General features: G+C 35.6%; 5 protein-coding genes across 11 annotated transcripts in view; 2 read left to right on the top strand and 3 right to left on the bottom strand.

Annotated features, from left to right (window-relative positions):
• The window catches only part of LOC106751535 (SURP and G-patch domain-containing protein 1-like), a 7,565-nt gene extending 4,331 nt beyond the window's left edge, over positions 1–3,234 (bottom strand). For 2 of the 3 annotated variants that reach the window (XM_014632450.1, XM_014632443.1), the window contains exons 1-3: positions 2,627–3,232; positions 1,170–2,383; positions 802–904 (exon numbers count right to left, since the gene is read on the bottom strand). In XM_014632450.1, coding sequence (XP_014487936.1) covers positions 802–904; positions 1,170–2,383; positions 2,627–2,847 — 1,538 coding nt within the window. In that variant the 5' untranslated portion in view covers positions 2,848–3,232. Of the gene's footprint in view, positions 1–801; positions 905–1,169; positions 2,384–2,626 lie in introns of all 3 variants that reach the window. The other variant, XM_014632436.1, reaches the window with a different exon arrangement.
• Positions 3,235–4,146: 912 nt separating this feature from the next.
• LOC106751317 (zinc finger protein 3-like) lies at positions 4,147–12,211 on the bottom strand. 3 transcript variants are annotated; one of them, XM_014632216.1, is made up of 15 exons: positions 12,157–12,211; positions 11,849–11,988; positions 10,862–11,096; positions 10,646–10,767; positions 9,893–10,008; positions 9,690–9,829; positions 9,446–9,608; positions 9,069–9,264; positions 8,192–8,529; positions 7,227–7,573; positions 6,742–6,815; positions 6,437–6,668; positions 6,081–6,253; positions 5,711–5,992; positions 4,147–5,232 (listed from the first exon to the last, which is right to left on the bottom strand). In XM_014632216.1, exons 2-15 carry the CDS (start codon positions 11,981–11,983, stop codon positions 5,056–5,058), a joined length of 2,730 nt encoding a protein of 909 aa, XP_014487702.1. In that variant the 5' UTR covers positions 11,984–11,988; positions 12,157–12,211; the 3' UTR covers positions 4,147–5,055. The 3 variants fall into 3 exon arrangements, with proteins under 3 accessions (XP_014487702.1, XP_014487688.1, XP_014487696.1); XM_014632202.1 differs by having other exon boundaries at positions 12,096–12,197; XM_014632210.1 differs by having other exon boundaries at positions 12,066–12,168.
• Positions 11,807–19,479, top strand: LOC106751302 (DNA-directed RNA polymerase I subunit RPA1). 3 transcript variants are annotated; one of them, XM_014632188.1, is made up of 6 exons: positions 11,807–11,856; positions 13,428–13,642; positions 13,857–18,202; positions 18,408–18,563; positions 18,657–18,960; positions 19,281–19,479. In XM_014632188.1, exons 2-6 carry the CDS (start codon positions 13,462–13,464, stop codon positions 19,376–19,378), a joined length of 5,085 nt encoding a protein of 1,694 aa, XP_014487674.1. In that variant the 5' UTR covers positions 11,807–11,856; positions 13,428–13,461; the 3' UTR covers positions 19,379–19,479. The 3 variants fall into 3 exon arrangements, with proteins under 3 accessions (XP_014487674.1, XP_014487665.1, XP_014487682.1); XM_014632179.1 differs by lacking the exon at positions 11,807–11,856 and adding an exon at positions 12,824–12,932; XM_014632196.1 differs by lacking the exons at positions 11,807–11,856; positions 13,428–13,642 and having other exon boundaries at positions 13,903–13,982; positions 14,114–18,202.
• A 3,117-nt stretch (positions 19,480–22,596) lies between these two features.
• LOC106751345 lies at positions 22,597–24,308 on the top strand. Its single transcript, XM_014632228.1, has 3 exons — positions 22,597–22,707; positions 23,207–23,348; positions 23,904–24,308. Exons 1-3 carry the CDS (start codon positions 22,612–22,614, stop codon positions 24,050–24,052), a joined length of 387 nt encoding a protein of 128 aa, XP_014487714.1. The 5' UTR covers positions 22,597–22,611; the 3' UTR covers positions 24,053–24,308.
• A 667-nt stretch (positions 24,309–24,975) lies between these two features.
• LOC106751338 lies at positions 24,976–26,512 on the bottom strand. The gene is made up of 2 exons (XM_014632220.1): positions 26,396–26,512; positions 24,976–25,485 (listed from the first exon to the last, which is right to left on the bottom strand). The coding sequence occupies exons 1-2, from the start codon at positions 26,405–26,407 to the stop codon at positions 25,093–25,095; spliced, it is 405 nt and encodes a 134-aa protein (XP_014487706.1). The 5' UTR covers positions 26,408–26,512; the 3' UTR covers positions 24,976–25,092.
• Positions 26,513–27,347: the final 835 nt, after the last annotated feature.

Below are 27,347 nucleotides of genomic sequence, written 5' to 3'. Positions count from 1 at the left end.
ATAACTTTTTAAATAAATTGATAAATAATAATAAACATAAGTCAATTCCTCAAGTCAACCTGCCTATAAAAATACTAAAATAAGATTAAGAAAAAATGAATAATTTTCGAAATGTTACATTTTATACTTATATTTATCAACATTTGACCTTAACGGAGGTCGAAGGTCAATTTTTTTTTCATCAAATTGTGTTCTCTTTGAAAAAACAAGATGTCAATATCTTACTTAGTTTAAAAGATATTCAAGTTGATTAAAATAAAAAAAAAACCTTGTATGTACATGTATGTGGCGTCATTACTGTGATTGCAAGAAAAAGCATGTTCAGTGTAAAAATGCATACATCTTTTATAACTTGATCAAACCTAAAATATTGTGGCTCACTTTATGAAAATATAAGAAATTCATCCAGTTTCTACAAAATGGTTCTAAGAGAAAAGTAAGATTTTAGGGGTATGGACTTTTGTTTATCTTTGTCAGACTACATGCCCTTAAATTCCTTGATCCTGTTTTCGGGTTAATCTTATTAAAATAATCAATTCCCTTCGTAATATATAGCTGATATTTAATGATGCGGGTATATATTTGCAACAATGCACATTAAGCAGGATATTTAATGATGTTTGTGCATTTGACTATGTTATTATTACTGAAATATTATCAAGAATTACTGAAGTATAGACTTTGTAAAAGATCCTATAATGTAAAATAAATTGTCATCTCCAAATATCATACAAGTATTAATCATATTACAAACGAGGGACAAGGAAATACAAAACGAGGGCCAGTGAGGACAGTAGTTACCATAATTTAGGATCTTGAGCGTTCTTCTCGCGTACTTCTTGTTCAATTTCATCTCCACAGTCAGCCACAATGCGTGCCAGTTGCTCAGCCTCTACTAGACACACTTAGAATCCTTTGTCAGACACGTATAATAACGTCCCAATTCGCTTTATAGCCGTGTATTTTTTTTTTTTTACTAATTCCCGATGAAATATTATTCATACAATTTAACACCATGTCTCACGCAAACAAATAATCTTTTCAACAATCCACAATATTTGGTTAATACCGCACGAGAAGTAAAAATAATGTCATTAATGCTTATAAATAAGAATTTATTATGCGTGAACACGAAAGTAAGCTCATATTCGTTGAGCGTGATATCATACCTTGTTCGGAACTCTGTAGGTTGATCGGTGGTCTCACAGGTGGTGGTATTTGTACGTTAGGTGGGCCCACCGAAATTGGTACCTGATTAGAAAGGGCATAGCTGGTGGACATGAGACACGGTGGCGGTGCTGCATTTTGTATGACAGAGGGAGGTGGTACGTTTGGCGGGGGGATATTCAGGTTTGGCGGTGGAACAGAATTGATCGTCGATGAAACAGTATGCACTGGCGGAGGCGCTGACATTATCATAGGCGTTATCACACTTGGCGGTGGAACATTAGCTACATTCGGTACTGTCACCACAATGGTTTGCGAGCCAGTGATAGGCATCATAGTCGGTGGCATCTGCGACATCGATGGCAAAATGTTTGGTGGTGGTATGTTAGGAGGAGGAATATTGGGTGGTTGTAAGTTAGCATTGCATGCTGGTGGCTGTATGTTACATTGTTGTGGATTTTGTATGATGTGCTGTTGCCCGTTTGAAGATAAATTGGCCATAGGCATAGTCTGAGAAATCTGCATGTTAGGCGGAGGAACATTTGTATTGGGCGGAATGCTTTGGATAGGAGGTGGTGGAGGCGGAGGACGTATAATATGTGGTGGTGGTGCAACTTGCATTCTGGCACTGTTAGAATGATCGTTTATATTAGTGTAATTATTGTTAAAATTCTTTGATACTGGCAGCCTCTGCAGATGCACAGATGGGATATTTGGTGTCAAATTCCTCATAGTTGGCGGAGGAATATTTGTCATTTGCATCACTGGCTGAGACATGAGAGACGGGATGGAAGAAATGTGATTATTATTGTGAATTGGAAATTGCTGACTAAACTGTACACGCTGCCCATTCTGAGACTGATTATAACTATGTCGTGTCTCTGGGCTTAATGGTGATCTATGTCTAGTAGGCGATGGACTTGAGGAGGAACTATGTTTTCTATTATCTGAACTTCTTCCCCAACGTGAATCGTTTCTCCTACGGTCTCGTCGACTATCCCAATCTCTAGTTTTCTCATTTCGATGTTTTCTATCTCTGTCTCTTTCTCTAACATCATAGCACTTGTCATCTCTTCTCTTATCTTCGTATTTATCTTGTATCTCTTGTTTGCTAGTTCCTTTATTATTTGCTATTCTCTTAAACTGATCCAAAAAGCTGCCATCGTTGGCAAATACATTCATGCAGTAGGATGAGGTGAGTTTTTCATTTTCATCCCTATAAACATGTAAACAAATAATGCAAACTAATATATTTGAATACCATGTATCAATAAATAAATAAATAAATAAATAAATAAGTATATATATATACTTGTGTATGTGTATATATATATACAACACAAATTACATATATATATATATATGTACACGTATATATGTATACAATAGTAGGTATTCCATTTAGAAAACTCGAAATTGTTACAAACTCTAAATAATAATACTCTAAAAGAGGGCTTACTTTGGACCATTGCCTTTACTGCTTGTTGTTGTAGAGGCCGATGAATTTGACTTTTTCATGCATTCGACGGCTTCTTTCGCTTTCTGTTCTTGCATTTTCGCCTGGATCTCCAGCTTCTTTTGTTGAATAATTTGTTCTTGCTTCGACATTTGCGCGAAACGTTCATTTCGCGAGGTTTTTGACACAAACGGATCAGAACCTTTAACACCACGATACGCCATTTTTGTTGTTCAACGATTCCGATGGTTTTCCGATTTTACAAACAACTTCGACGAAAAGATCTAGATATCTTGGATTCTACTTATTGACAACGTAGTATAACTCATATATCGGCTGATAATAAAGGTTTTATATTCTATTATGTACGATAGAGCTTCACATTTCATCAGATCAAGTAATGTAGGTCATGTTCATTTTTATGCCTATCGTGAAAATCATACGTTTTAGGTAATGTCAGTGTTGCCAGAACAAACAATTTTTTGTACCAAAAATTTACCAGACCCGGTTAATATATTAAGTCTGTTTTTTTTCGAAACACTTTCTGTGCACACCAGTGCAAGGAGTTTACACTAAAGCGTTCTTTTTGTTGAGAATGACATAATCATGACGTCATCAACGCTGTTCGTTTTCGCAGTGCAACAGCATGTAATGCAGGCAGTTCAGTGAACTGTTGCACTGAGTCAGGAGGTAGTGTGGTCAGTGCAGTGCATGAAAGTGTAGCTTGGAAGTGTATGTAAGCGTAACGGAAATTTATACGATTATTGGCTAATGTTTGGAAGATATTAGAATTTCCAGTAATTTTTAGTAACTTTCGTATCCGGTCAACAGATCTCGATCCGAGATTTAGGCCGGAATTCATAGTCAGATCTTATATTTAAGACCGTCTTAAATTCATCTTCATATGTTTCGTAGCCAATGAAATGAGTTTGAAAAACAGCATCGGAAAATAAACTTAAGGAAAAATGATTTTTGCCCACAGGACTTAGCAATGCTTGTTGCGCAATGGAAGTTTGCGTGGTAGCCAATCAACATGCCGTTTTTTGATAAGAACTAGAAGTTTATTGGCTACCGTGCGAACTTCCTCCATGCGGCAAGCACTTCCGCGTCCTGTGGGCAGATGCCATTAGCGCACATCCACATATATCGACCGGTGTCTAGAGTCTTTTCACTGGATCACTAATTAGAAAATTTTATATTAAATTATAATGGACAGATTAACTTAATGGAATTGACCAATCGTATTAATCAGTTTAGCTAATTGGCAAATGCGATTGGTCAATTCCGTTGAGTTAATCAGTCGATTAGGTTAATCGGAATTGGTGCAAATCACCTTAGTCTAGATATTTATATTATTGGTTGAAACAAAAAATGTAATCCCTTTTTCACCTTTATTTTGTTATATTCATTTAACAATGAAATTGTACAAATTACGCAAAATGAAATACAATATGGTGTTTATTATAACTTATAAACATAGCTAAATGTAAAAAAGCATTATCTCCTTATGTATTATTTAAAATATGTTAGATTTTAAATTAGCAAATAAATCAGAAAAAAATTAGAAATATGTTTTATTTGTTTTTTCTGTTCCTTTTGGTGTTTAATACCTTTCATATAGGCTTATAATTTCATAGGTTTCATACAAAATGACATCACTCGATGCTCCATGCATTTTATCCGATGGACATCTTGGATATTTTTAGGACGTCTCTTGGAAGTCTGTGCTGTATGGGTACAGAAACTATACTATACTTCGTACATCAATGGACGAAGCAACATAAAAATTATATTAAATAATAGCGCAGAAAGTAATTTTTTCCCCCATTTATAAAGTTTATTACATGTTTTCATATTTCTCTTATAAGTGACTTACTTTTAACAAGATTTAAATAATTTATTGATGTAATTTCTAATACTATGTTTTTAATATCATACACACATGATATATCATCACTATGTGTATATATCGTATATATGATGATATATCATCATTATGTGCATAAGCAGTGTCATGGATGAAATTGCGATTTATGAAAGTGTCTTCGGCACATATTTACTGTTATATATAGCAAACACTTGCAAAATGTCCTTAGGCGTTCCTTAAAATGTCGCACTGTTTTAAATATTATAAAATCTCTAAAAATATCTACAGATGTTAAAATTTTTTTAATTTTCACAATGTTACTAAGTTTGTTAACTCGCACCGATCACCAGTCCAACCTTCTCTAGACTAAATAAATATCGCTTAAAGATCGCATATTTCATTCAATACTGCTAAAAAATTACTGAAATCAAGGAGATTAATTTGATCGTTGAAAATGCTTACAAAAACTGTGAAGTGCACATCATACACACACACGCGCGCGCGCGCACACACACACGTCTACATATATACCTAGCTATATATTAATGTCTATTTCTTTTTTTGTTTATTGTACAATAGTCAGGTACTCTGGAGTAAGCTGCATTCCATCGACATGGTACGATGTCAGGACGCGAACTTTTTGCCCATCTTGAGTTGTAAATTCTATCGCATGTTCACTGTCCATGATTCCTCCTTCTAACTGATTAATTGTTGCGACTGCCGTCGCATCTGTATCTTCATCCTAAAAAATATAATTAAAATATTTGTTGATATTAAGAAATTTTTTGAAAAGAGAAATAATAAAGATAACGCTCCGCGAACCCTAGATATTAGATTTAGAATCCCACGTCAAAACATTATTAAAACCAATTTTTATTGACTTTTGAAATCAAGATCTATATAAAAAAAAAATAATAATTTATGTAACTACACAGTTTAATAAATCAAATTTCTGCGTGCACTCAAGAGCAGCTTTGATGCTGTTGACAGACTTAGAATAAAAGTTTCTAAATTGCACTATGGAAAAAAATAGCACTAGAATAAAAGTTTCTAAACTGTACTATGGAAAAAAATAGCATGATGCCATTTAAAAAATTCAAGGTGTTCGTGACTTTTTTTATAAAAAAAAATGTCAAAGCTACTCTTGAGTGCACGCAGAAATTTGTATATATCCAAATTTTATCGCAATTATTTGCTAATATATTTTTTTTCTAGATTACCTCGAGAGCTTTGACGATTGCTTCCGCGTCGGTTTGAACTACCGACATAGTTTCAACGTTTTTGGTCGGACGGGTCGTAATTTCCCCTTTCATTGCCGCGGTTACAGCAGCCTCCTCATCAACATGAATGTTCAAGGCATGCGTGGACTGTTGCGTAAGCATTCCAGAATGAACGCGAATAGTTTGGCCGTCGCTCAATTGACTAATAAAGTGTCCTTGAGAAAGAAGCTGCCGGGCTTCTTGGATCGACAGCGGAATAGGATTACCTTCTTCATCTGTAATCTGAAAATGCCATTTATATAATCCCATAAAAACAAAATGTTTATCAAAAATTTTACATGAAAAAATAACTATTGGTATCTATTGTTACCTGCAACTGTAAATCAGAGTCGGAAAGCTCTATTCCAGATTGCTCTTCGTTATTGCTGGCTGTATTATTTGTAATTTTGTCGGCAATTATTTCGTCGTTCTCAACGTCTAAACGTGGCAATGAGTTTATATCTGATGTTATTCCGTCCTTATTTCTTATCGCGCTAGTATCGACTATATTTTAATACAGTTGAATTAATATCGGTTAATTGATTAATATTTGACAAAAATATTTGTTAATGAATCTCGACTAATATAATCAAGATGATAAATATACATGTATATTACACACACACGCGTGCGCGCACGCACGCATGCACGCACACAATATATAAAATACAAATCGACTGTGTATACCAAAATGCAATGTTCGTGATTGATTGGGATCATCAGGATCTTGATAGGACACATAGATAATTTGTTGAATTCCATCGGTAGATGCTTCATCAGTCGCAATCACTTGCGTCATTTGATCATTGACGAGTGCTTGTTCGTCACTCTCCTGTGAGTTTGGTAAGATTTGCCACACCTCGCCAATTGGGGATCCTCCCGCTTTGTCCACAGTTAGCACTTTATTTTCCCTGTGCACCTATGAAAATTAGTGATTTTACTAAATTGCAGCTATCAGAATTAGACAGAGGAGATAGAAATCGCTAGAATACCTTTTTATGCTTTGTTAAATTTGAGCAATCAGCAAAGGCTTTGCCACACAAATCGCAGGAATAAGGCTTTTCACCTGCAAGAAGCAATATAATTAAGACAATAATTTAAAATGAAGTTTTCACTCGTGTCTATGTTGAAGTTCAGCATTTCAAAAAAAAAAGGTTCTTAAAATTATACAACGATAGAGATATTTATCTATTAGAAGCTTGCAAAAGTTCTCGTGAGCTCACAAATAGATAGAGACAATAATTTGGATGACATTTGGCAATAAGATGGCTGTAGGATCGACTTGGTAATTGTCTTCCTTTAAGTTGCTTTTTAGTTTTTAAATGTCATATTGAATCAATCGATGATGGTTGATTTAATTCACAGTTCCGAACAAATACATTTAATACATTTTTACGTTTCGAGGATTATACTTTAATACTTTACGTTTTGAGGACTATACTTTAAAATTAGGTTATTAAAGTTATACTCTAATTACCAGTATGCAAGCGGAAATGTTTCTTCAGTGCCCATTGTTCCGTAAATCCGCGATTACAATGCGCGCATTGAAATGGACGTTCGCCCTTATGCCGACGTACATGACACTTCCATGTATCTTTATGCAAGAAACATTTTGCACAAAACTCGCACTTCCAAGGTCGCTCGCCGGTGTGTCGTTTCACGTGCAGTTTAAACTGGGATGATGTAGTGAATTTGCGACCACAATGGTCGCAGCAATACGGCTTTTCGCCAGTGTGAATGCGCATGTGCTCTTGCAGATTGCCATTTTGAGAAAAACTCTTCTGACATACCTCGCAAGTGTACGGTTTGTGGCCACTATGCCATCTGAAACAGACGAACTTTCATTCATATGAACTTTGAGTGATGAGGAAATATATAAAAGTTACTCTATTCGATTTTTTTGTGTTTACTGTTCTATTCTGTATTCGTGATAAATGTTTTTTCATCTCCTTTTTTTTTTAAATTTTTATGAAGATGAAAACCCAAGAATGAAACATTTGTTCATATCTAACGATGTAGTTTTTTACATTTGCGTTTTTAGGAGTTTACATTACTATATACATTATGCTTATGCCATATGTAGGGGAGATGAGGAAGAATTGGTACCAAGGGAGAGTTGTGACAGAGTTATTTTGTTTCTAACAGTTGATAGTACATTTTTTTATTGAGACACAGCTAATTTGTCTCTATGTGACATGTAAGAAAACTTAGTTCACCAAATTGTAAAGATGATAATTTATTATAATTCGTCCAAACTTTGTATTAACTTCTTCAGTGAAGTAACAGATCAATCTTAATTTTTGTTGCTACGAAATTTTGCGAAACAAGCTACAGAAGAGAAAATATCAAAATTGTCCTGACTCTCCCTCACCTCCCATATGCTATGTACTCAATATTAATAAAAATAAAATCTAAAATTCCTTGAATCCAAGAAATAATCACCTGTAATGCAACGTGAGACTGGTCTTGTGCGCAAATTGTTGGCTACAAATGTCACAGAAGTATTTCTTCTCGCCCGTGTGAGTAAACTGATGATTAATCAGATTCGCCTTAGTCTTGAAACTGGCATTACATGACTTACAAACGTATGGCCGGTTATCTGAATGCACTAACTGATGACGCTGGAGCAACTGTTTGTGCTTGAAACTCTTCCCACATTTGTTACAGACAAAACGACGCCCGTTATTATGCTCGGCTTCTTTATGATACACGACGGAGCTGGGATGATTTAGGACTTTGCCACAGATATCACATGGGTATTCTTTATCCAGTTTACTCCTCTGAAATATCATAAATATTCGAGAGAAATAGCAGGGAGATCATATTAAAAATAATTAACGAAGTTACGAGATCATTACATGAAAGTTTAAGTTATCTTGCGTATCCTCTAAATCCTTATCATAAGGATTTTTATATACCTTCTCAACGAAAAATCTTCCTAATAATAATATCATTTGACAAAATAACATGCACAATATTTTATCGTCCGCCATCTTAACACTTATAATCGTTTACAATAGCCAAAATGAAAGGTATTCCGTAAGAGCTCAGACATTAAATTGAACGACTGAAAGCGACGCTTACAAGTATAAACGCTCACAACAGATGAGCGTCCAAACTGAACTCACTCTTAGTGATTATCACTCCATATATATATAAATTCCTGAATTCCTACCAAGAATCTAAAAGAATAATCACAGACAATGATCACTGAGTGCTCACTGATCTGCTTTTTTCGTTGAATGTAGCTTTTGTGTCTCTCTTCGTGTTTTTTACTGTGCTGCACACATTTAATCGCGCCATTGATATCATCTTCTACCTCGGTTATCGACGTTGAAGTGTTCTGCTCTGCGTTGGCTATCTCAATCCTTTCGAGTGAATTCGGCGCCTCGACATTCTCGTTCACAGAATTCGAATTGTGCAGAGTTGTCTTCTGATGCAACATCAGGTTATCCTTGCTGATGAAGAGCTTCTTACACTGTGTACACTCATATCTCACGCTTTTATGAAAGCTCCTAGTGTTGTATTAAAAATTGAGAATTTTTATGCATATTTAAAACATATTCCAATTATTAAGATTATTTGATCATATCTAAAATGATCGTAAATACAAGATTTTAAACTATATTTCAATTCTAAAATACTCCATTTTCATAATCTAATATGAATTGTCCAAGATTTTGCAGAAAATATTACTTGTGTACTATGAATCTGCTGCGTTGTAGAAAACCTCTGCCACAAAGTTGACAAGTAAATTTGGTCTTCCGTCGGTTTAGTTTTGTTTTCCCTCGTGCACGATTCACAACTACCAATTCACCCAAGTCTTTACCTTCTTCCGTTTCAAGATGACCAATTACTTCTGCAAAACACATAAAATATATGAGTAAGTAGCGAAAATGTTTTAATTTTTTATACCAGGCTTTCAAAATATTATGCAAACCTTCCTGACCATCCTGAATAGAAGAATTTAATGCTTCCTCAGAATCATCATGCATTTCAGGATCATCATCTTCTTCATCAATCACACCCTCCTCCTTAAAAATTCTTTCTAGTTCCTTTCCTTGTACTGCTTCCATAAATCTGTGTAAATTCATTAATCATTAAAACGTATTAAAACAAAGAAGTTTCTTTTTTTCAGTATACCTTTTTGGAACTTTACGTTTTCTCCTGCGCCTTCCATCACCATCCATTTCATCGATTTCTTCTTGTTTATCCTCTTCACCTTGGCTCACAGTTTCTACAGGATTTTCTTTTGTTGCCTTTCATATAATGCATGTAAATAAGAAAATTCTAATACATATTGACAAGATATCTATCTTGAGAATTCCCTGATTTTCTAGACGATTTATTATACATTCTAGATAAAATGAAAGTATTTTTTAATATATCTTGGAAATGAATATATATTTATTAGGCAAGATCCTCAATATTTTCCATTTATAAGCTTGTAAATAAAATTATAAATTATAAATATAATTAAAAATCACTCGAGTTTCAATTACTACTTTGAAAATTTTTGAAAGAAACTGTAAGAACTCTGAAAAAATATTTTATATTGCAAAATTTTCAGATTTTATTTTCAAAACTAATAAAAAAAATTGTGTAATGTATAACTATATAAAATGCAACTTTCATAAATCTATTAAAGTTAATATATATTAATTAAAAAAATTGTTAACACAAAATCGTTAACTTCAATATTGAATATTGGATTAGCCATAAAATCAGTGTGCTGTAAACATCAGACCAAGATAACTAAATGTTCAAATTATATATGTAGATATAGAACAAAAGAGAATCTATTATAAATATAAATACTAATATTTAAATGTTAAATAAAAATCAGATAGTAGATCATGATGAAGTATCGAACCAACTTAATAATGTATTACAAACCAAAGTGTCTGCTTCTGTGTGTACTTTAGGTGGACGTCCACGTTTCCTTTTTGGCTTAGTCAAACCTTCTATTTGTAAACTCATTTCATGTTCTGCTGGATACATGGATCCTTCTGACGTTACTAAAATAATAAATTCACAAATAATATTTTGATAGAATAAAATGCCAAAATCTTTCTGTCAATACAAACATACGTAGATAAAAGGTTTTATTACCTTTAACAATGTTTTGTTGCTCATCCTGTTCATTCTCATTATGCTGAGCTACACGGTCTATATTTACTCTTTTATCTAACAAACGTTCAGCTCTGCGTTGCTCCACCTCATGTTTCCACATTTCTCGTAACTTTTGTTGTCCATTCACTAACAGCTGTAAAAACTGAACTGTTGCTTCTAGTTGAATGTTACAGCCTGGACAAATTGTTCTTGGTAATTTGCCATCGTCTCGAACCTTACAAAAAAATAATATAAAAATTAGAATCATAATATGAATTACAGAGTTACAGGAGAAGCTATATAATAATTTTAATTATACTAATAAAGCATATTTTTGTTAATAGATATACCAATGTCTAATTAACTTCTCCTATGAACTGTTACATATTTTAAAGTATCTAATGATTTGAAAATTCTCTATAATCATTATATAATACTATAATTCAATAACTTGTGATTTGTTAATACTATAATTTTCCTTCCTATGTGCTTATATAAAAATCTGTGTATTTTAAGTTTTTCTCACTAAGAAAGATAATAATAATATTAATAATTTATACATCAGACAATTTTGTTAAAACTTTTATCAATATATATCACATACGGACATAAATCAAAAGAAAGATATCTACGTAACATATAAATTAACTTTACTTCTGAATAATCAGATGGTAACATATTGTAACACATATTTATGTAGATAGATAGATAGATAGATAAATAGATAGATAGATAGATAGATAAATATATACATATATATATATATATATAAAAACATATTTTGCATACAAAAACAATTAAGTACTTTATTTTATAAAAACAATTGTTTAAAAGGAAATAATCAAATAAACAACATTGAGTTTTGATCAGTGTAGTAGTCAATGTAGCAGCTATACAGATTTGTGAAAATTGGCAGGATCAGTCAGGAGGAAATCAAGTTGTTGTCCGATATTTGACCGGCATTTTAAAAGTGTGGCAGTAACTCACCTTCAGCGGTAAGTATCGATTCACGAGTGAACTCAAGTCTGTCTCGCCTGTCTCACTGACGAACAACAATTCGTTGCCATTGTCCGCTGCGCATAATCGACAAATTGTCGAATCGTACAAATGCACAGCTACCATATTCGCTGAAATTGCAAGTTTTCAATGTCAATCATCAGGAAAGTGGAAATAAATGAAAAACGTGCACATATATCACTATTACTTGAGTAACGTTAGACGTTAAGGTACGAACATTAGACTGCTTGCTTGGAAAGAATGTCACATACACCGTAAGAGGTTAAACGATCCTTTACCTTTGAGAGCTACCGCACACAAAAGCGTATGCACAGCAAAGCTGCATAAAACCGTCTCGACCAATGAACATCTAGCAGAAAGCAGCCATATTGATTCGCAAAACATGCTCATTGGTCGAGACTTGTGCTATAGCTGCGTTTAATTTAGTTGTGTGCAAGCAGAGAGATCCGGAAAGAGAATTCACACTCTGACAGAAAGGCAGAAAGTAGGAAAGCAGCAGCCAATCAGAACTCGCGCTGATAGTAGACAGTTTCTACTTTATCTACTATCTTATCTAGCGTACTACCAGCGCGAGTTCTGATTGGCTACTGCTTTTCTGTCAAGGTGTGAATTCTCTCTTATACACGGTTTCTGATAGGTTGGAAATCTATTGACTATGTTATTTTCTCTGTTTTGTTGCCTGACACTGCAAGGACTTTTATAAACGCGAACATTCACAGTGCGCGAGTACCCAAATCGAATATACCGCAGTAGAATATTACGAGAAAAATGATACTTTAAGTCTGTTCGTTTTCGCTGCACTGCTGAACTAGTGCAATAAGCTGAAGTGAAAAAACATACTTGTCTTGCTTCAACTTATTGCACTAGTTTAACGGTGCAGTGAAAACAAACAGACCTGTTGATTGGCTACCGCACCAACTTCCGCCGCGCGGCAAACGTCGTAGCATCCTACGTGCAAATTCTATGAAAAACTTCACTCGTTTGGAAATTAAAATTTTGTGACAATTGTTAAGTATTCTCGTCACATTGTACTTCCTTTATTTTCGTAGAATATGTAAGTACATTCAAAGTAAGATATTATTAAATAATCTAAATTTTATCAAAACGATAATATTATTGGGCGTATCTATCACTTTTAAATACATGTATTGTCGGCGCGAAGATGGTTTAATTTTTATGTAAATGAAAGGTACAAAATAATAAAATCAATTCAATTTGCGCGCATGTCAATATATATTCACTAAAATGGATGTATTAACATTTTTAATAATTATTATAATTTATGTCAAACGATAAATCCATAGAGGTTATCTTCACGTGTATATAACTCGGTATAATAGCCTTAACTCGTGAAGTTATTACACAAATTTTCTGCAAATCAATGTATTTTTCATGGAAAACTTTGAAATGTTACAATTTATTGGTTAATGCTATTATGCTAGTCTATTTACATGCATATGCTTTGGTTGTTCTGATATTAGTAATTAATAGAAATAATACATATATACGATATAAGATGTATGTAAGAAATATTTTCATCTTTTCATAGATTTACAATTTATAATATCTGGACAAATATCGCAATGAGCAAATTCAGAAGCAAGCCACGTCAATTGCCAAAGCATTTGGATCCAAAATATTTGATGTTCTCAATATTTACAGCAAATGATATAAGAAATCTAAGTGTAGCGAAAATTAGGACACCCTTGTCTTTTAACATCCTTGGACATCCTCTAAAGGGTGGATTATATGATCCATCTTTAGGTAAAATACATCTTATCATAATATAGTTTTTAAATAAAAAAAATTTCATTTTAACTTTTTGTTAAGATATACAATCATAGTTGAGATATTTAATATTTTGGTGAATAAAAGAATACAACTAAATAATAAGATTTTACTCATCTATGTAAGTAGCCATTAGACTGTATCTTACTATACATGAAATTTATTCAAACATATAATTAATATATTTCAGGCCCATTAATGGGAAACTCAGAACCATGTAGCACATGTGGTGGTAATATCCATACTTGTCCAGGTCACTTTGGGCACATAGAACTGCCGATGCCAGTCGTTAACCCATTATTCCACAAAAGATTATGTATGTTAATCAAATTGTCGTGCTTGTCATGTTTCGCCTTTCAAATACCGCCTTACGTCAAATTGCTATTATCCGCAAAATGGAAGTTACTTTATCAAGGACAACTGAGTGATATTGATGGTTTGGATCAGGAAGTAACATCAGCAGTAGCGGAAATGCCGAATGTTTTAGAAGCACAAACTGAATACTTTCGCGATTTTATCGACAATTACATGGAAAATCTCCACAACAGGAATAGATTCAGTCCTGATATGTCTCACGAGAATCACAAGGATCAAATAAATACAAAGAACATCAATATGCAGTGGCACATGTACGTCGAGAACATACTGAAACAATATACCGCCGGGAAAATATGCATCAATTGTCACGAAGTTATACCGAGGATTTCAGTGATGCAAAATAAAATAATGACAACTAAATTGAATAGGGCTAATCCTTCTAAAGAAATAGTGTCTAGTACAATAGTGCATAAGTTGGAGACAGTGATGATCATGCCGGATCAGTCGAAAGAATATCTCCGCCAATTGTGGAACAATGAGAAGGATTTTCTTAAGTTAATTATACCCTGTCTGGATTTAATGGACATAGAATATCCCACCGATATATTCTTCCTTGAAGTGATATCTGTATTGCCGCCGATCGTGCGGCCGGTGAACATGCTTCACGGTCAAATGATTGAGCATCCGCAAACCCATGTGTACAAGAACATCATGCAAGACTGCCTCATCTTGAGAAATATTATACAAACTATCCAAGACGGAGGTACAGATCAGCTGCCTCAAGAGGGCCGGCTGGTCTTCGATCAGATAAGAGGACTCACGGCAATCGAGAAATTGCACAATGCTTGGCAGGGTTTGCAAGTAAACGTAGATCACCTGATGGATCGTGAAATGGGCAAAACTTCGGAGTCTGCTCACTGTCAAGGCTTGAAACAGATTATCGAGAAGAAGGAAGGTATCATTAGGATGCACATGATGGGTAAGAGGGTGAATTTCGCTGCACGCTCGGTCATTACTCCGGATCCTAACTTGAATATCGACGAGATCGGTATCCCTGAGGCTTTCGCTCTCAAACTGACGTATCCCGTGCCGGTGACACCGTGGAATGTCGTTGAATTACGGCGATTGGTTCTGAACGGACCCGACATCCATCCCGGAGCGGTTATGGTGGAGAACGAGGATGGGCTGATACAGGCCATCAGCAATATCGACGCTACCAAGAGAGAAGCTATCGCGAAGCGCCTCCTAACGGCGAACAGCAGAGCCAACAAGTTTTTCAGCGGCATCAAGGTGATACACCGTCACCTGCAGAACGGCGACGTGTTGCTGTTAAACAGGCAGCCGACGCTGCACAAACCGAGTATAATGGCGCACAAAGCACGTATTCTTAAAGGTGAGAAGACCTTGCGTCTTCATTACGCCAATTGCAAAGCGTACAACGCGGACTTCGACGGCGACGAGGTGAACGCACATTTCCCGCAGAACGAACTGGCCAGAAGCGAGGGTTACAACATAGCCAGTGTGTCGAATCAGTATCTCGTGCCGAAAGATGGAACGCCGTTGAGCGGCCTCATACAGGATCACATGGTGTCCGGTGTGCGATTAACGTCCAGAGGTAGATTCTTCTCGAGGGCGGATTACATGCAGCTGGTGCATACCGCGCTGTCGATGAAACGAGGCAACATTATTCTCTTGCCGCCGGCCATCATCAAGCCGCGATCACTATGGTCGGGCAAGCAAATTCTATCGACCGTTATTATCAATATTATTCCCGCCGGTAAGGCGCGAATCAATTTAACTTCCAACACGAAAATCAGTTTGAAGGAGTGGCAGGTGAGCGAGTCGCGACGTTGGAAGTGCGGGAAGGAATTCGAGGATCCGAAAACCATGTCGGAGGTGGAAGTTGTAATTCGCCATGGCGAGCTGTTGTGCGGTGTGCTCGATAAAACGCATTACGGCGCGACCCCCTATGGTCTCATTCATTGTATCTACGAATTGTACGGCGGTGTGTGCGCGAGTAAGACGCTGAGCGCATTCGGCAAGCTCTTCCAAGCATTCTTACAGTGGGACGGATTCACGCTCGGCATCGAGGACATTCTGATAACTCGCGAGGCCAACGAGAAACGCAGAAAAATCGTCGCCGCTAGTAAATTGATAGGAGTTGATATACAGAAATCCGTCGTGGATACATCCACAGATGACGTAAGAGACAGAATGGAGGAATCCTACTGGAATAACGCAAAGTTTCGCGCGCAGGTCGATCGCAAGTACAAAAACGCGCTGGACGTCTACACCAATGACATTAACAAAACGTGCTTACCGGCAGGGCTGTCGAAAAAATTCCCGGACAATAATTTGCAACTTATGGTGCAGTCCGGCGCAAAGGGGTCCGCAGTGAACACCATGCAGATATCGTGTTTGCTGGGGCAGATCGAGTTGGAAGGTAAAAGGCCGCCGTTGATGATCAGCGGGAAGAGTTTGCCGAGTTTCCAGGCGTACGATCCGACTCCCAGAGCCGGTGGCTTCATCGTCGGCAGATTCATGACCGGCATCAGGTCTCAGGAATTCTTCTTCCATTGTATGGCGGGTCGCGAGGGTCTCGTCGATACCGCTGTGAAAACGAGTAGATCCGGTTATTTGCAGAGATGTCTCATCAAGCATCTGGAGGGTCTGGTAGTCAATTACGATTCGACGGTCAGGGACTCTGACGGCAGCCTGATTCAGTTCTATTACGGCGAAGATGGTCTCGACATACCTGGCTCGCGTTTCTTGAAGAAGAAACAAATGCCTTTCCTGGTCGATAATAAAGACGCTCTTATGGACGCGGCGACATTGGAGAGTCTCAAAGCAGGATCGAGTAATAATGAAAAGATCGCGAAGATAACGAAGAAGATCAAGAAGTGGCGGATTAAAAACGGTTCACCTTTGGAGAAGAGGAGAATCAGCGAATTTAGTAGATTTTCCTCGGAGAATGTTAATCAGAATAACAATACGAAGAAAAATAGCATTGAGAAGCATTGCGGAAGGACTAAGGCCGCGCTGACACTTGTGAAAAAATGGGTGAAAGCGGATAAGGAGACGAGGAAAATGTTTCGCGCGCAATGCGCAAGGTGTCCCGATCCGATAATGTCGAGGTACAGGCAAGATGTTGAATTTGGCGTACTGTCAGAACAATTGGAGGGTTTACTGGAAGAATATCTGTCCCGTTCATCGAATATCGCCAGGAAGGACCTGAGGGATCTGTTATCCATGAAAGTTATGAAAACTATCTGTCCACCCGGTGAACCAGTCGGTTTGTTAGCGGCGCAATCTATAGGCGAGCCGTCCACCCAGATGACCTTGAATACGTTCCACTTTGCGGGTCGTGGGGACATGAACGTGACCTTGGGTATTCCCAGATTACGGGAGATTCTGATGATGGCATCGAAGAATATAAAAACTCCGAGCATGGAGATACCTTTCAAGAGCAACTTGCAAAATCTTGCGAAGCAGTCGAAGAAGCTGCGCGTGAAATTAACAAAGTGCGTTTTAAGTGACGTTCTAAAGACAATTGCGATAAGCAGGGAAATGGAAGATACATCGAACAGAAGATTAGTGCATACTATAAGGATAGAGTTCCTGCCTCACAAATATTACAAGGGAGAATTCTCCGTTTATCCGCGGTACGTGATGAAGCGTACCGAGGAAATTTTCTTTAAGAATATATTTAAGGAAATTAAAAAAGTCGCCAAAGTAACGGGCAATTTATTACATTTTGAAGAGGATAATAAAAAACAGACGAACGACGAGGATGCAACGTTAGATCAGACTGATCCTGACGAAGGAGAAGGTGCGGAAAGAAGAGTAGGTATGCGGAGAGACTTAGGAGAGATGCATGAATCATCCGATGAGGAAGATGCTGCGGAAGACGCTGATGCCACGATGAGTAGATCGATATCGCGTCATCGAGAGAATCAGGAATACGAGGATCCCGAAGAAGAGGAAATAGAAAGTGTCATGAACGATAAAGACGAAGAGGCAGACGGTAATAACGCAAATAAAGCTCCGGGGAACGAGTATGATGAAGATGATGACGATTATGTAACAGAGGAGTTAAATTACAAGAAAAATGATAAACATAATACTACAAGAAGAAGTGAAGTCACACATATGTATAAGAATGCTTTGGATTATGATTATGATGAAAATAAATTCTCTTGGTGTCAATTTGTATTCTGGGTGAGTATTTGTCATATTTAAAGATTTGTCGTGCAACACATTTTTTATATTACTTCGGAATGAAATATTTATAAAAAATAAAATTCTCGTTATATCAAAAATCATACAACGTGGAGTGTATGAAATTTCATTCTGTTTATTAAATCGTACCAATATAATCAACAATGCTGCATAAGATATGAATATCTTGAAACCTCCATTTCAGTTACCGCTTAAGATGATAAAATTAGATCTGCCAACGATAATTAGGAATGTTGCGAGCAAAACTGTCCTATGGGAAACCCCGTGTATCAAGAGAGCCTTTACTTTCCAAAATAATGAAGGCGAGACTATTCTCAAAACAGACGGTTTGAACATAGTGGTAAGTGAAATATGAATCATAAGTAGGTTATATGTAGAAATTTGTCACTCTTCTATATTCCTCGTAAATGTTACATATTCCCTTTTCTTACAGGAAATGTTTAAATATGATAATGTTCTTAATTTAAACAAATTGTATTCGAACGACATCTACAATATTTCTCAAACATATGGAATTGAAGCTGCAAACAGAGTCATCATAAAAGAAGTTAGAGACGTCTTCAAAATGTATGGTATCACTGTTGATTCTAGACATCTGTCATTAATTGCGGACTATATGACGTTTGATGGCACATTCCAACCGCTCAGTCGTAAAGGAATGGAGAGTTCTGCCTCGCCATTACAACAAATGAGTTTCGAAAGTTCATTGAACTTTTTGAAAAATGCGACATTGGAGGGTGAGTGATAATGAATTCTGTGTATACAAGCGGTGCAATATAAAGATATAATGTAATTATACGCGCGTGTACTTTTAGTCTATTTTTTTAATTCTATTTACCATAAAGATGAAAAATGATCATATGAATATTGACTCGGAGAAATGCTTTCTTCTCAAATGATAAATACTTTTGACTTACGATATATTTTAGTGGTACTGTTCGAGTTTTTTTAAATAATAATAAATTCATTATACCTCCTCTCGTGTATGCGCGTGTATACACATATATTTTATAAAATGTTATTCTAATATTCTATTTTTTTCTTATTACATATACAGGTAAAAAGGACAGTTTATTGTCGCCTTCGAGTAGACTTATGTTGGGACAACCGTGCAAATCTGGTACCGGAACGTGTTCTCTATTGGTTAATATGTAGGAACCATCATCCACTTACCACTATCCACAGGAGCAATCATCCACTTACATCATTACATCTCCGATATTTTTATACTTATTATTATACATAAATGTTATGTATACATTTATGTATACATTTTATGTAAATATATATAAGATATTTTTGTTCTTGCGATGTGATATTTTTCTAAATTCAAATAGAGACCAAATTCCTAACATAGAGTGTTGAAACTATAATAGTTTTTAAATAAGGTGGGATTCGTAGTCAGATCTTATATATATATATATATATATATGTACATACATATATCGAAGATATCGGACAAAAGAATTCAAGACGCGAATAACAGATTTTGAATTGTCCAGATAGTAAACGAAGGAGACCTCGCGCGCTGTAATAATATTTCAAACCGGCGTGCTTTTATATTCACATCACTCCTACTCCGTCAATTTTTCGATATTTTTTTTCAAACTTCATGTATAATACTTGTGTCGTTTGACATTTTGATTGTTCGAGAAGCTTTAGCAAATGATCTATATGGAGATGCTAAAAATATTTAAAAAATAGAAAATTATTAAATATTTCGGCCAAACTATATGCTACGAGAGTTGCTACTCATATTTCTGGCCTAATAATGAAAAAACAAATATTTATGATCGAAATTGGTTTTATTGTTTTTCAAAATATTCTCCATGATGATCAATACACTTTTGCATGCGTTTGAACCAATTTTCGAAGCACTTTTTCCACTCCGATTGAGGTAACTGCAAAACATGCGTTTTGAATGCATCAACCGCTTCTTCGGGTGTCGAAAATCGTTGACCACGTAATTTATTTTTGATGTGCGGGAACAAGAAAAAGTCATTGGATGCCAAATCAGGGCTGTACGGCGGTTGACCCATCAATTCGATGTTTTGGCTGGTCAAAAATTCCTTTGTTTGACCCGATGTGTGAGAGCTCGCGATGAAGAATGATTCGCCTCTTCTTCTGCTTTTCTCGAATTTCTCCGACGACTTCTGGCAAACAAATGGTCGTGTACCATTCCGAACTGACCATCCTACGGTGCTCTAACGCCACTGTCGCCACATGACCGGTAATGCCGAAGAAACCATTTGCTTCGATGTGCTTCTTCCGCGAACTTTTGTTGGATTTGACTCGTCTTGGAAGACCCATACAGTCGATTGCTGTTTTGTTTCAGGCTCATATGCATAGATCCATGATTCGTCACCTGTGTAGATGTTATACACAGCCTTTGATTGAACGTATTTTTTCAACATTTCCTTGCATCAATCAACGCGAGTCTTCTTTTGAGCGTTTGTCAGATTATGCGGGATCAAACGCGAACAAATTTTTTTTTTACGGACAAATGTTCATGCAATATCTTATTGATGCTTGTCATACTAATGCCCAAAGATGCCTCAATCTCACGGTATGTCACATGACGATCTTGCTTTATCAGTTCACGCACAGCATCGATATTTTCTGGCATAACAACCGATTTTGGACGACCTTCACGTCCGGGAGTGAACGTCGGCCACGATTGAATTCGTTATACCAATTTTTTACAGTGCTGTAGGATGGTGCTTTCTCGCTGTATGAAGAATTAAGTTCATCGATGCACTCTTGTCTTGATAATCCACGTCGAAAGTTATGAAAAATAATCGCACGAAAATGTTCACGAGTTAATTCCATTTTTTGCCCGACATGAATTTTTCAATTCACTGTAAACAACACAAACCGCGCTCAAATGACAATGTGTTCTTATGTTCTTATGTTCGACAATGTCAAGTTTCCAATGACAATGTCAGATAGTGCCTGGCAACACTTACTGTTACCAAGGCCAAAAATATAAATAGCTACCTACGTATAACTTTTACTCCCAAAATTTGTCGCAATTATTTCATTTCAAACAACACTGCACGCATTACATTCTAAAGAATCAGAATTTTTAACAAATGATATGAGTATGTGATATTAAAAAGTTGCATATACACAAGATAAATCAATGGAAATAAAACACTTTTGAGTATCTGTATGATGTTCTTTTATAAATTAAAATACTTCAACACAATTCGACCGAATATTAATAAATTTGCAAAATATTTGAAATTAAAAATTTGTATCAGTTATTCTCTCATGTCTTTCTCGACATATGATACACACAACAACTAAAAAGCTAGCTTGGAATGTTCTGCCTTTATATATATTTATATATATATCTATAAAATCTATCTTTATATATATATATATAAATATATATAAATATATATATATATATATATATATATATATATATCAGTTAAGAGACAAGGAGAGAGAAGGATTTTATGCAACTTGACAGAAGTTTGCGTCAGACAATTATGCACATAGATAAGAATGGTGTCCTATTTTGTATTCTGCATCTATACTATATGATGTAACATTCGCACACAATGCACGAGACAAACGTTATATCGAAGCTTGATTGGTATACTTACAAATAAGGCATAAAAAGTTGCAGATGTCGTCATTTGTGATATGTAAAGATACAAACAGTCCATCAGTCAAATCTACAAAATTATTGGTATGTAAATATACAATTAATCTTTCACGTTCTTCTAACAAATAATAAAAATTAAATGGTACTATAACTCTGATTATGTTTCGAAAAACAGATTCCAGACAACATAACGTCTAAAATGGGGACGTAAAATGTCTATCAGACGTCTTACAAACATTTTTAAAACTAATTTTAGATGTCTGGGTTATATAAAACATTAGTCAAAATCTATTAAAAGAATTTTAGTTTTAAAATTCTAGAATTTGAATAATTATCGGAATATAGAAATTGATCGTTTATTTCGTCTGCCCATTAAAATTCGAAAGAATGCTTCGATATTTCATCGAAAGTAGAAATTAATACAATTTTTTTTTAATTTATAATATAATTTTTTAATTTAATACTTCGCTATGCAATAACAAAAATTGATCAATACAAAATGTATATTTTTAAATGAAATAGATCGAAAAGTTAACGAAATAAGTAACATTAAGAAATTCTTGATTAGATATTAGTCTTTCGAAATATTTATAACAAGAGTACAAAAATGTATTCATAATTTATCAAGATATATATTACAACAAAATGATGCAATAACATCTCACTATGAGTATAGTGTCGCTGATTACATTATAGATACTCGACTGTTCCGACTGTACTCGAGTTTTTGAGAAAAAATGCGTGAAGTACATTAGACAGGTTTTGTTGCAGCATGCGTATAAATAGGCTGTCAGATTTAGTCGGAGCATTCAATTCGTTCCTCGTATTTCAACAGGAAATAGAAAAGCAGAACATCACCATGCACAAAGTAAGTCTCCTTGGAGTGAAAACAATCTATTTATAATAATTATTATTTGTAATAATTATTTATAATAATCAGTATTATTACTCGTATAATACAATATTGTCTTTCCTGAAAATGAATTAAGTTAATGGCCTAATTCATACCGGTCGTTTGATATCTGCATCAAATAGTAATTTTCGATCGGATTACTTCAATTTCGATAATGCAGGTAAACAATGATGTACTAAAGTGCCTTAATACAGATTAGGAAAATGTACTAACTTAATACATTGTTGCTTACACGTATTATTAAAATAAAGATAATTCGGAATATAATTGCCAATTACTCAGTAAGTTCTGAGAGAATTCATTTTAAAGAATACGTACAGAATTAGAAAAAAAATGAATATCTAAAGAATTTTTGAAGAATTAACCGCAATCAGTTCGTCTTAAAGTATTCCCCCGAAGTATAAGACAAATATTTCCCTTTAAGCTACAAATAAATATGTTCTTTACTTTGTAGTATTTGGCGATTTGCTGTTGGCTTCTAGTTGTCGCTCATAGTGCGGTGGCTGGTGGCTGGCTCGCAGCACCAGCAGGCATTGCTGTAAAACCAGCAATCGCAATTGCACCAGCGATTGTTCCTGCCGCTACCATTGTTAAAGGTAAAGAAGATTTCATCATCCCATTCTCTAAGGATGATATTCTTAATCAGGTCTTATATTTAAGAGCGTCTTAAGTTCATTTTCAGACGCTATATGGCTTGTTTCGTTGACTATGAAACATCTGAAGGTAAACTTAAGACGATCTTAAGACAGCCCGGTTTTACATTTTCGGTTAACTTGTGATTTAAATTTAACCTGATGATAATATAAAAATTACCTTTTTCTATTCACGATTAATCATTAAAGGAGGATATGAAAGAGGTGTGGGTTATTGGGGAGATATATCCTACATATTTTTTATAAAACTTTGAGATGGCTTTTCTATAATAGTTTTATTTATTTTTGTTTTGTATCGCAATATTATCAATTTTTTAAATACATGGATTCATGGCAATTTGGAGACAAGTTTTTCGATTCTCGACTGGTTACATAATAGCTCGCGAATAACATACTTGCGATTTAGTCGCGTGAGAACGTAGTGTTCAAATTTGTCCTTTTCCTTCACTTCTCTTTGTACTAAGTCTAAGTTGACATTTGCTAAAATTGTTTTTGCAGCACCATTGGTCGCGCCTGTCATCGCTAAACCTGTCCTTACCGCAGCGCCCTGGGGAGCAGGATCCTGGAAAGCCCAACCCTGGGGAGCAGGATCCTGGGGAGCAGGATCCTGGGGAGCAGGATCCTGGGGAGCAGGAATTAAAGGTTAGATCTCATGTTGAGTGACATGCCGTCCTTATCAGCATACGCAAAATATGCTATCAAAAATGTTGGCTGCATATAATTTGCTGATACATCGTGCACTTTTCTAAAATTAATGTTTTCCACATTTTTATCCTCATTTTTCTCCCTCGCCCCTCCCTTTTCTTTTCTCCCACCTAAAATTTCATGTAAAAATAAATTATTGATGTAAGAGGTCCAAATAAATACGAATCTGTAAAATAAAACTTCATACGTAGAAAATTTTTTGTTCTATTTCTCAAGGAATCTTTCACCTACCCATATAGCGTACTTATGTTGAATTAACATCTCAGAAACGTTACATCGCAACATCGCAATGTTATATCGGCGTTTGCGAAACGTAGATTCAACATTAAAAAGACTTTGCAAAAACGTCTAATGTCCGCTGAATTCGCAATGTCTTGTGTAAACGTTGCAATTCAGAAAACATTCAGAAAACGTTGTCAATAAAGAAGAGGCAACGTGATCGCCTGCCGGTAACCGCTATTTCACGATTCGTACATTTTTTTCGTATCCCTATGTAGATTCGATCTCGAGTGGCGACCAGTCGGCCATTCTAATACACGCCCAGACAATCAAAAATGTTGAACATAGCTTGCAAATATTTCATATATGCTTCGTGATGTCATTGAAACATGTTTAAAATATACTTGCTTTAAAAAAGATACTCACTTACTAGCCGTAATTTCAATCAAAATATTGACTTCATATTATTATAATAATTCCGAATTAATTACTTTTGGACAAAGTAATTAGTAATATTTATAGTGTCAAAATATCGCCACAATATTGCTGCAACGTACCGTAAGCCGGGGAACTTCAAGGGGTAACAGTCGAGATACGAAACAATATTACACAGATTAAAGGATAATCTTTATTGCATAACCGCGTCTCGAACGGTCTCCTTCATTGGTCGATCGCACGAGTAGTTGCGTCAAAATTATACCCGCAAATAAATAATATATTCGTCAAGTTGTTTATGTATGTACGGGGTATATGCAGTCGATTTTTAATAGGCATAAGCGACTCCGATAGGGCTGCTGTAGCTCATATGAGACACTTCGACGGCTGGCGAATATGCGACTCCGAGAGCGGCTGCTGGAGCAGCGGCGGCGGCATACGTCAACTGGGTAGCCGGATGAGCGAAGTGCGTGTAGGCGACGGCCGCAGGATTGGTCACACGAATGTCGGCTTTGCTCGAGCTGGAGAACGGCGTGTCGATGGTCTTGGTCTGCGTGGCTACTTGCGCCAAATTTCCATGGCTACGTAATATGTTATCGGATGTCGACGTGATAGCATGGGAATGAACCTGCGCTATTGGTGCGATTTGGTACTGCAAGGCGGATGGCACTCCGATGTAGCCGGCGTTGACTGCGGCCAGCAGAGCGCAAATTACGAAAAACTGCAAGAAAAATACATTCCTTCCGTAACCACCAAATTCTACCCGATTAATATTATACCAATCATTTTCGTGAAGTTGTTGACGTAATGAAATATGGTGATAAATGAAATGAGTGGCGTTTAAGAATGCGTGAAACACTTGTCTTAGAAATATCAAAATCTCTCTGTATTTGTCGAGAATTATGTTATGTGAGTTGTGTGTCATTGCAGCCAAAACAGCAATTTCTGTCAGTTCATTAGTTTGCAAGCAAGACCAAATTCTTTTACAAACATTTCCAGAGTTTCATTGCTTTTAATAGTTTTTAATAAGACACATAAAACATAGCGCGGAATGGTAAACGCTTTTCAGCTATAAAAGCTATATGATTCCACTAAAAAAAACATTAAATTGACCTTCATTGGACGACTCTACTTGAAGTTATATTTTATTATCAAAATATATCCCCTTCGATATCAAACAACTTTTACCTCAAATTCATTTCTTTATATGTCCAGAATTGTGGGTGTTATTCGGGTGGCTGGTTGTAATTCACCCTGTATATTACGTGTTCTAAATGACTTTTAAGAAATTTTGATCTGTATAATGTTTAGGAAACAAACTTTTATAAAGTATCCCATCAACATAAGAAGTATAACGAGGTTAATTTACGTTTTCAATAAAACAATAATTCCAGTTTTTTCACAATAAAACTTGTGCTTTTCTTATAGTGAATATTTGAAAGAATACTTTAGCGTAAAACCAAGTTGAAGTTTTTTAAAGCTTGTTTAAATCTTAGAGTTTCCGTTATGCTCAGGGTTCCCCTATAATCTCTTCGATAATTATACCATTAATAATATTTCGACAATAATTAAGTACTGATTTTAGTCTTTCTATTCGAGCGATTTTGTACGAATAATTTGGTTGTACATACCTTAGCTGCCATTATGTTTAGCGTGTAACGACTTTGTCGTGTCTGTGCCGAAATGCGAGTGCTACCATCAGTGACAATCGGTACTTTTATACTTGGCCCGACAAACGGCGACGGACCTCGAAATCTTTCGATGTATACAGATTATTATGGTGGGAGAAGTAGTGTCAAGGATAAATTTGATTATTGCGCCATTGTGCCCGAACGTCTTACTCCCCGTTAAATGTAACATTCTGACAGAGAGGCCGTAAGACGATATTTTATCGAAAGTATGTTAAGTATATTCATTTCGATCATTCAAACGAAATTAAATTAAACCTAAATTATGCAACTTGTCACTTGACATATTAGTCTTAAAAAAGTAATATGATTTTTCTTTTTTTTCTTCTTCTATGACGTGACAAACCTAAAAAAGGCCTCACAAATATGATTTTTAAGATTATTATGTATTATTTCACATACATAAAAAAGCATTCAAGCTCCTCTTAATTTTTAAAAAATTAAAACGAGTGTTTGATGATGAATACTTTCACACGTATGTTACAAAATCCTTCAAAAGGTTTCTTTCAAGTAAATCAAAAGTAAAGTAGAAGTAGAGAAGGAAAAGAATTCGGAACATTTATTCGTTATTTTCTATTTGTAACATTAATTAATACATCTAGGTTTCTAAATTTCAAGTTCAAACAATTTAAACTAATATATATCTTGATTCTCAGTTTAAAATATTCAATACAAAATACGATGGGCATGTTGTTTGTAAGATAAAAGTGGCGATAATTAGATTGTTATACTAAAACGTTACATTTAACAGATTTCGTAAATCGATCAAATGCTGTACTTTCGTCTTTAAAACTGGAACATCCGGCTCGGCCACGCCTCTTCAAGATGTGAGCAGAAAGTAGTCTAGCCTTGTTGTTCCCTCTCCAACTCTTTCTTCTGGAGCGCAACTCGTTAC

The sequence above is a fragment of the Dinoponera quadriceps genome, unplaced genomic scaffold (genome assembly GCF_001313825.1).
Source record: "Dinoponera quadriceps isolate SergipeBrazil2010 unplaced genomic scaffold, ASM131382v1 scaffold46, whole genome shotgun sequence".
NCBI classification, from domain to species: Eukaryota; Metazoa; Arthropoda; class Insecta; order Hymenoptera; family Formicidae; genus Dinoponera; species Dinoponera quadriceps.
This window is presented reverse-complemented; position numbering and strand designations above follow the sequence as displayed.

What these genes read in the sequence shown, in the direction of transcription:
- LOC106751317 (XM_014632216.1), bottom strand. Translation starts at nt 11,983, where the DNA reads ATGGTAGCTGTGCATTTGTACGATTCGACAATTTGTCGATTATGCGCA. An exon ending in AGTCTCACGTTGCATTACAG is followed by an intron (nt 7,574 to 8,191) that starts GTGATTATTTCT and finishes CGTCTGTTTCAG; the next exon opens with ATGGCATAGTGGCCACAAAC. An exon ending in ATCACGAACATTGCATTTTG is followed by an intron (nt 6,254 to 6,436) that starts GTATACACAGTC and finishes ATTAAAATATAG; the next exon opens with TCGATACTAGCGCGATAAGA.
- LOC106751302 (XM_014632188.1), top strand. Translation starts at nt 13,462, where the DNA reads ATGAGCAAATTCAGAAGCAAGCCACGTCAATTGCCAAAGCATTTGGAT. An exon ending in GGTGTCAATTTGTATTCTGG is followed by an intron (nt 18,203 to 18,407) that starts GTGAGTATTTGT and finishes CCTCCATTTCAG; the next exon opens with TTACCGCTTAAGATGATAAA. An exon ending in GAAAAATGCGACATTGGAGG is followed by an intron (nt 18,961 to 19,280) that starts GTGAGTGATAAT and finishes TTACATATACAG; the next exon opens with GTAAAAAGGACAGTTTATTG.
- LOC106751345 (XM_014632228.1), top strand. Translation starts at nt 22,612, where the DNA reads ATGCGTATAAATAGGCTGTCAGATTTAGTCGGAGCATTCAATTCGTTC. An exon ending in AGAACATCACCATGCACAAA is followed by an intron (nt 22,708 to 23,206) that starts GTAAGTCTCCTT and finishes TTTACTTTGTAG; the next exon opens with TATTTGGCGATTTGCTGTTG. An exon ending in TGCCGCTACCATTGTTAAAG is followed by an intron (nt 23,349 to 23,903) that starts GTAAAGAAGATT and finishes TTGTTTTTGCAG; the next exon opens with CACCATTGGTCGCGCCTGTC.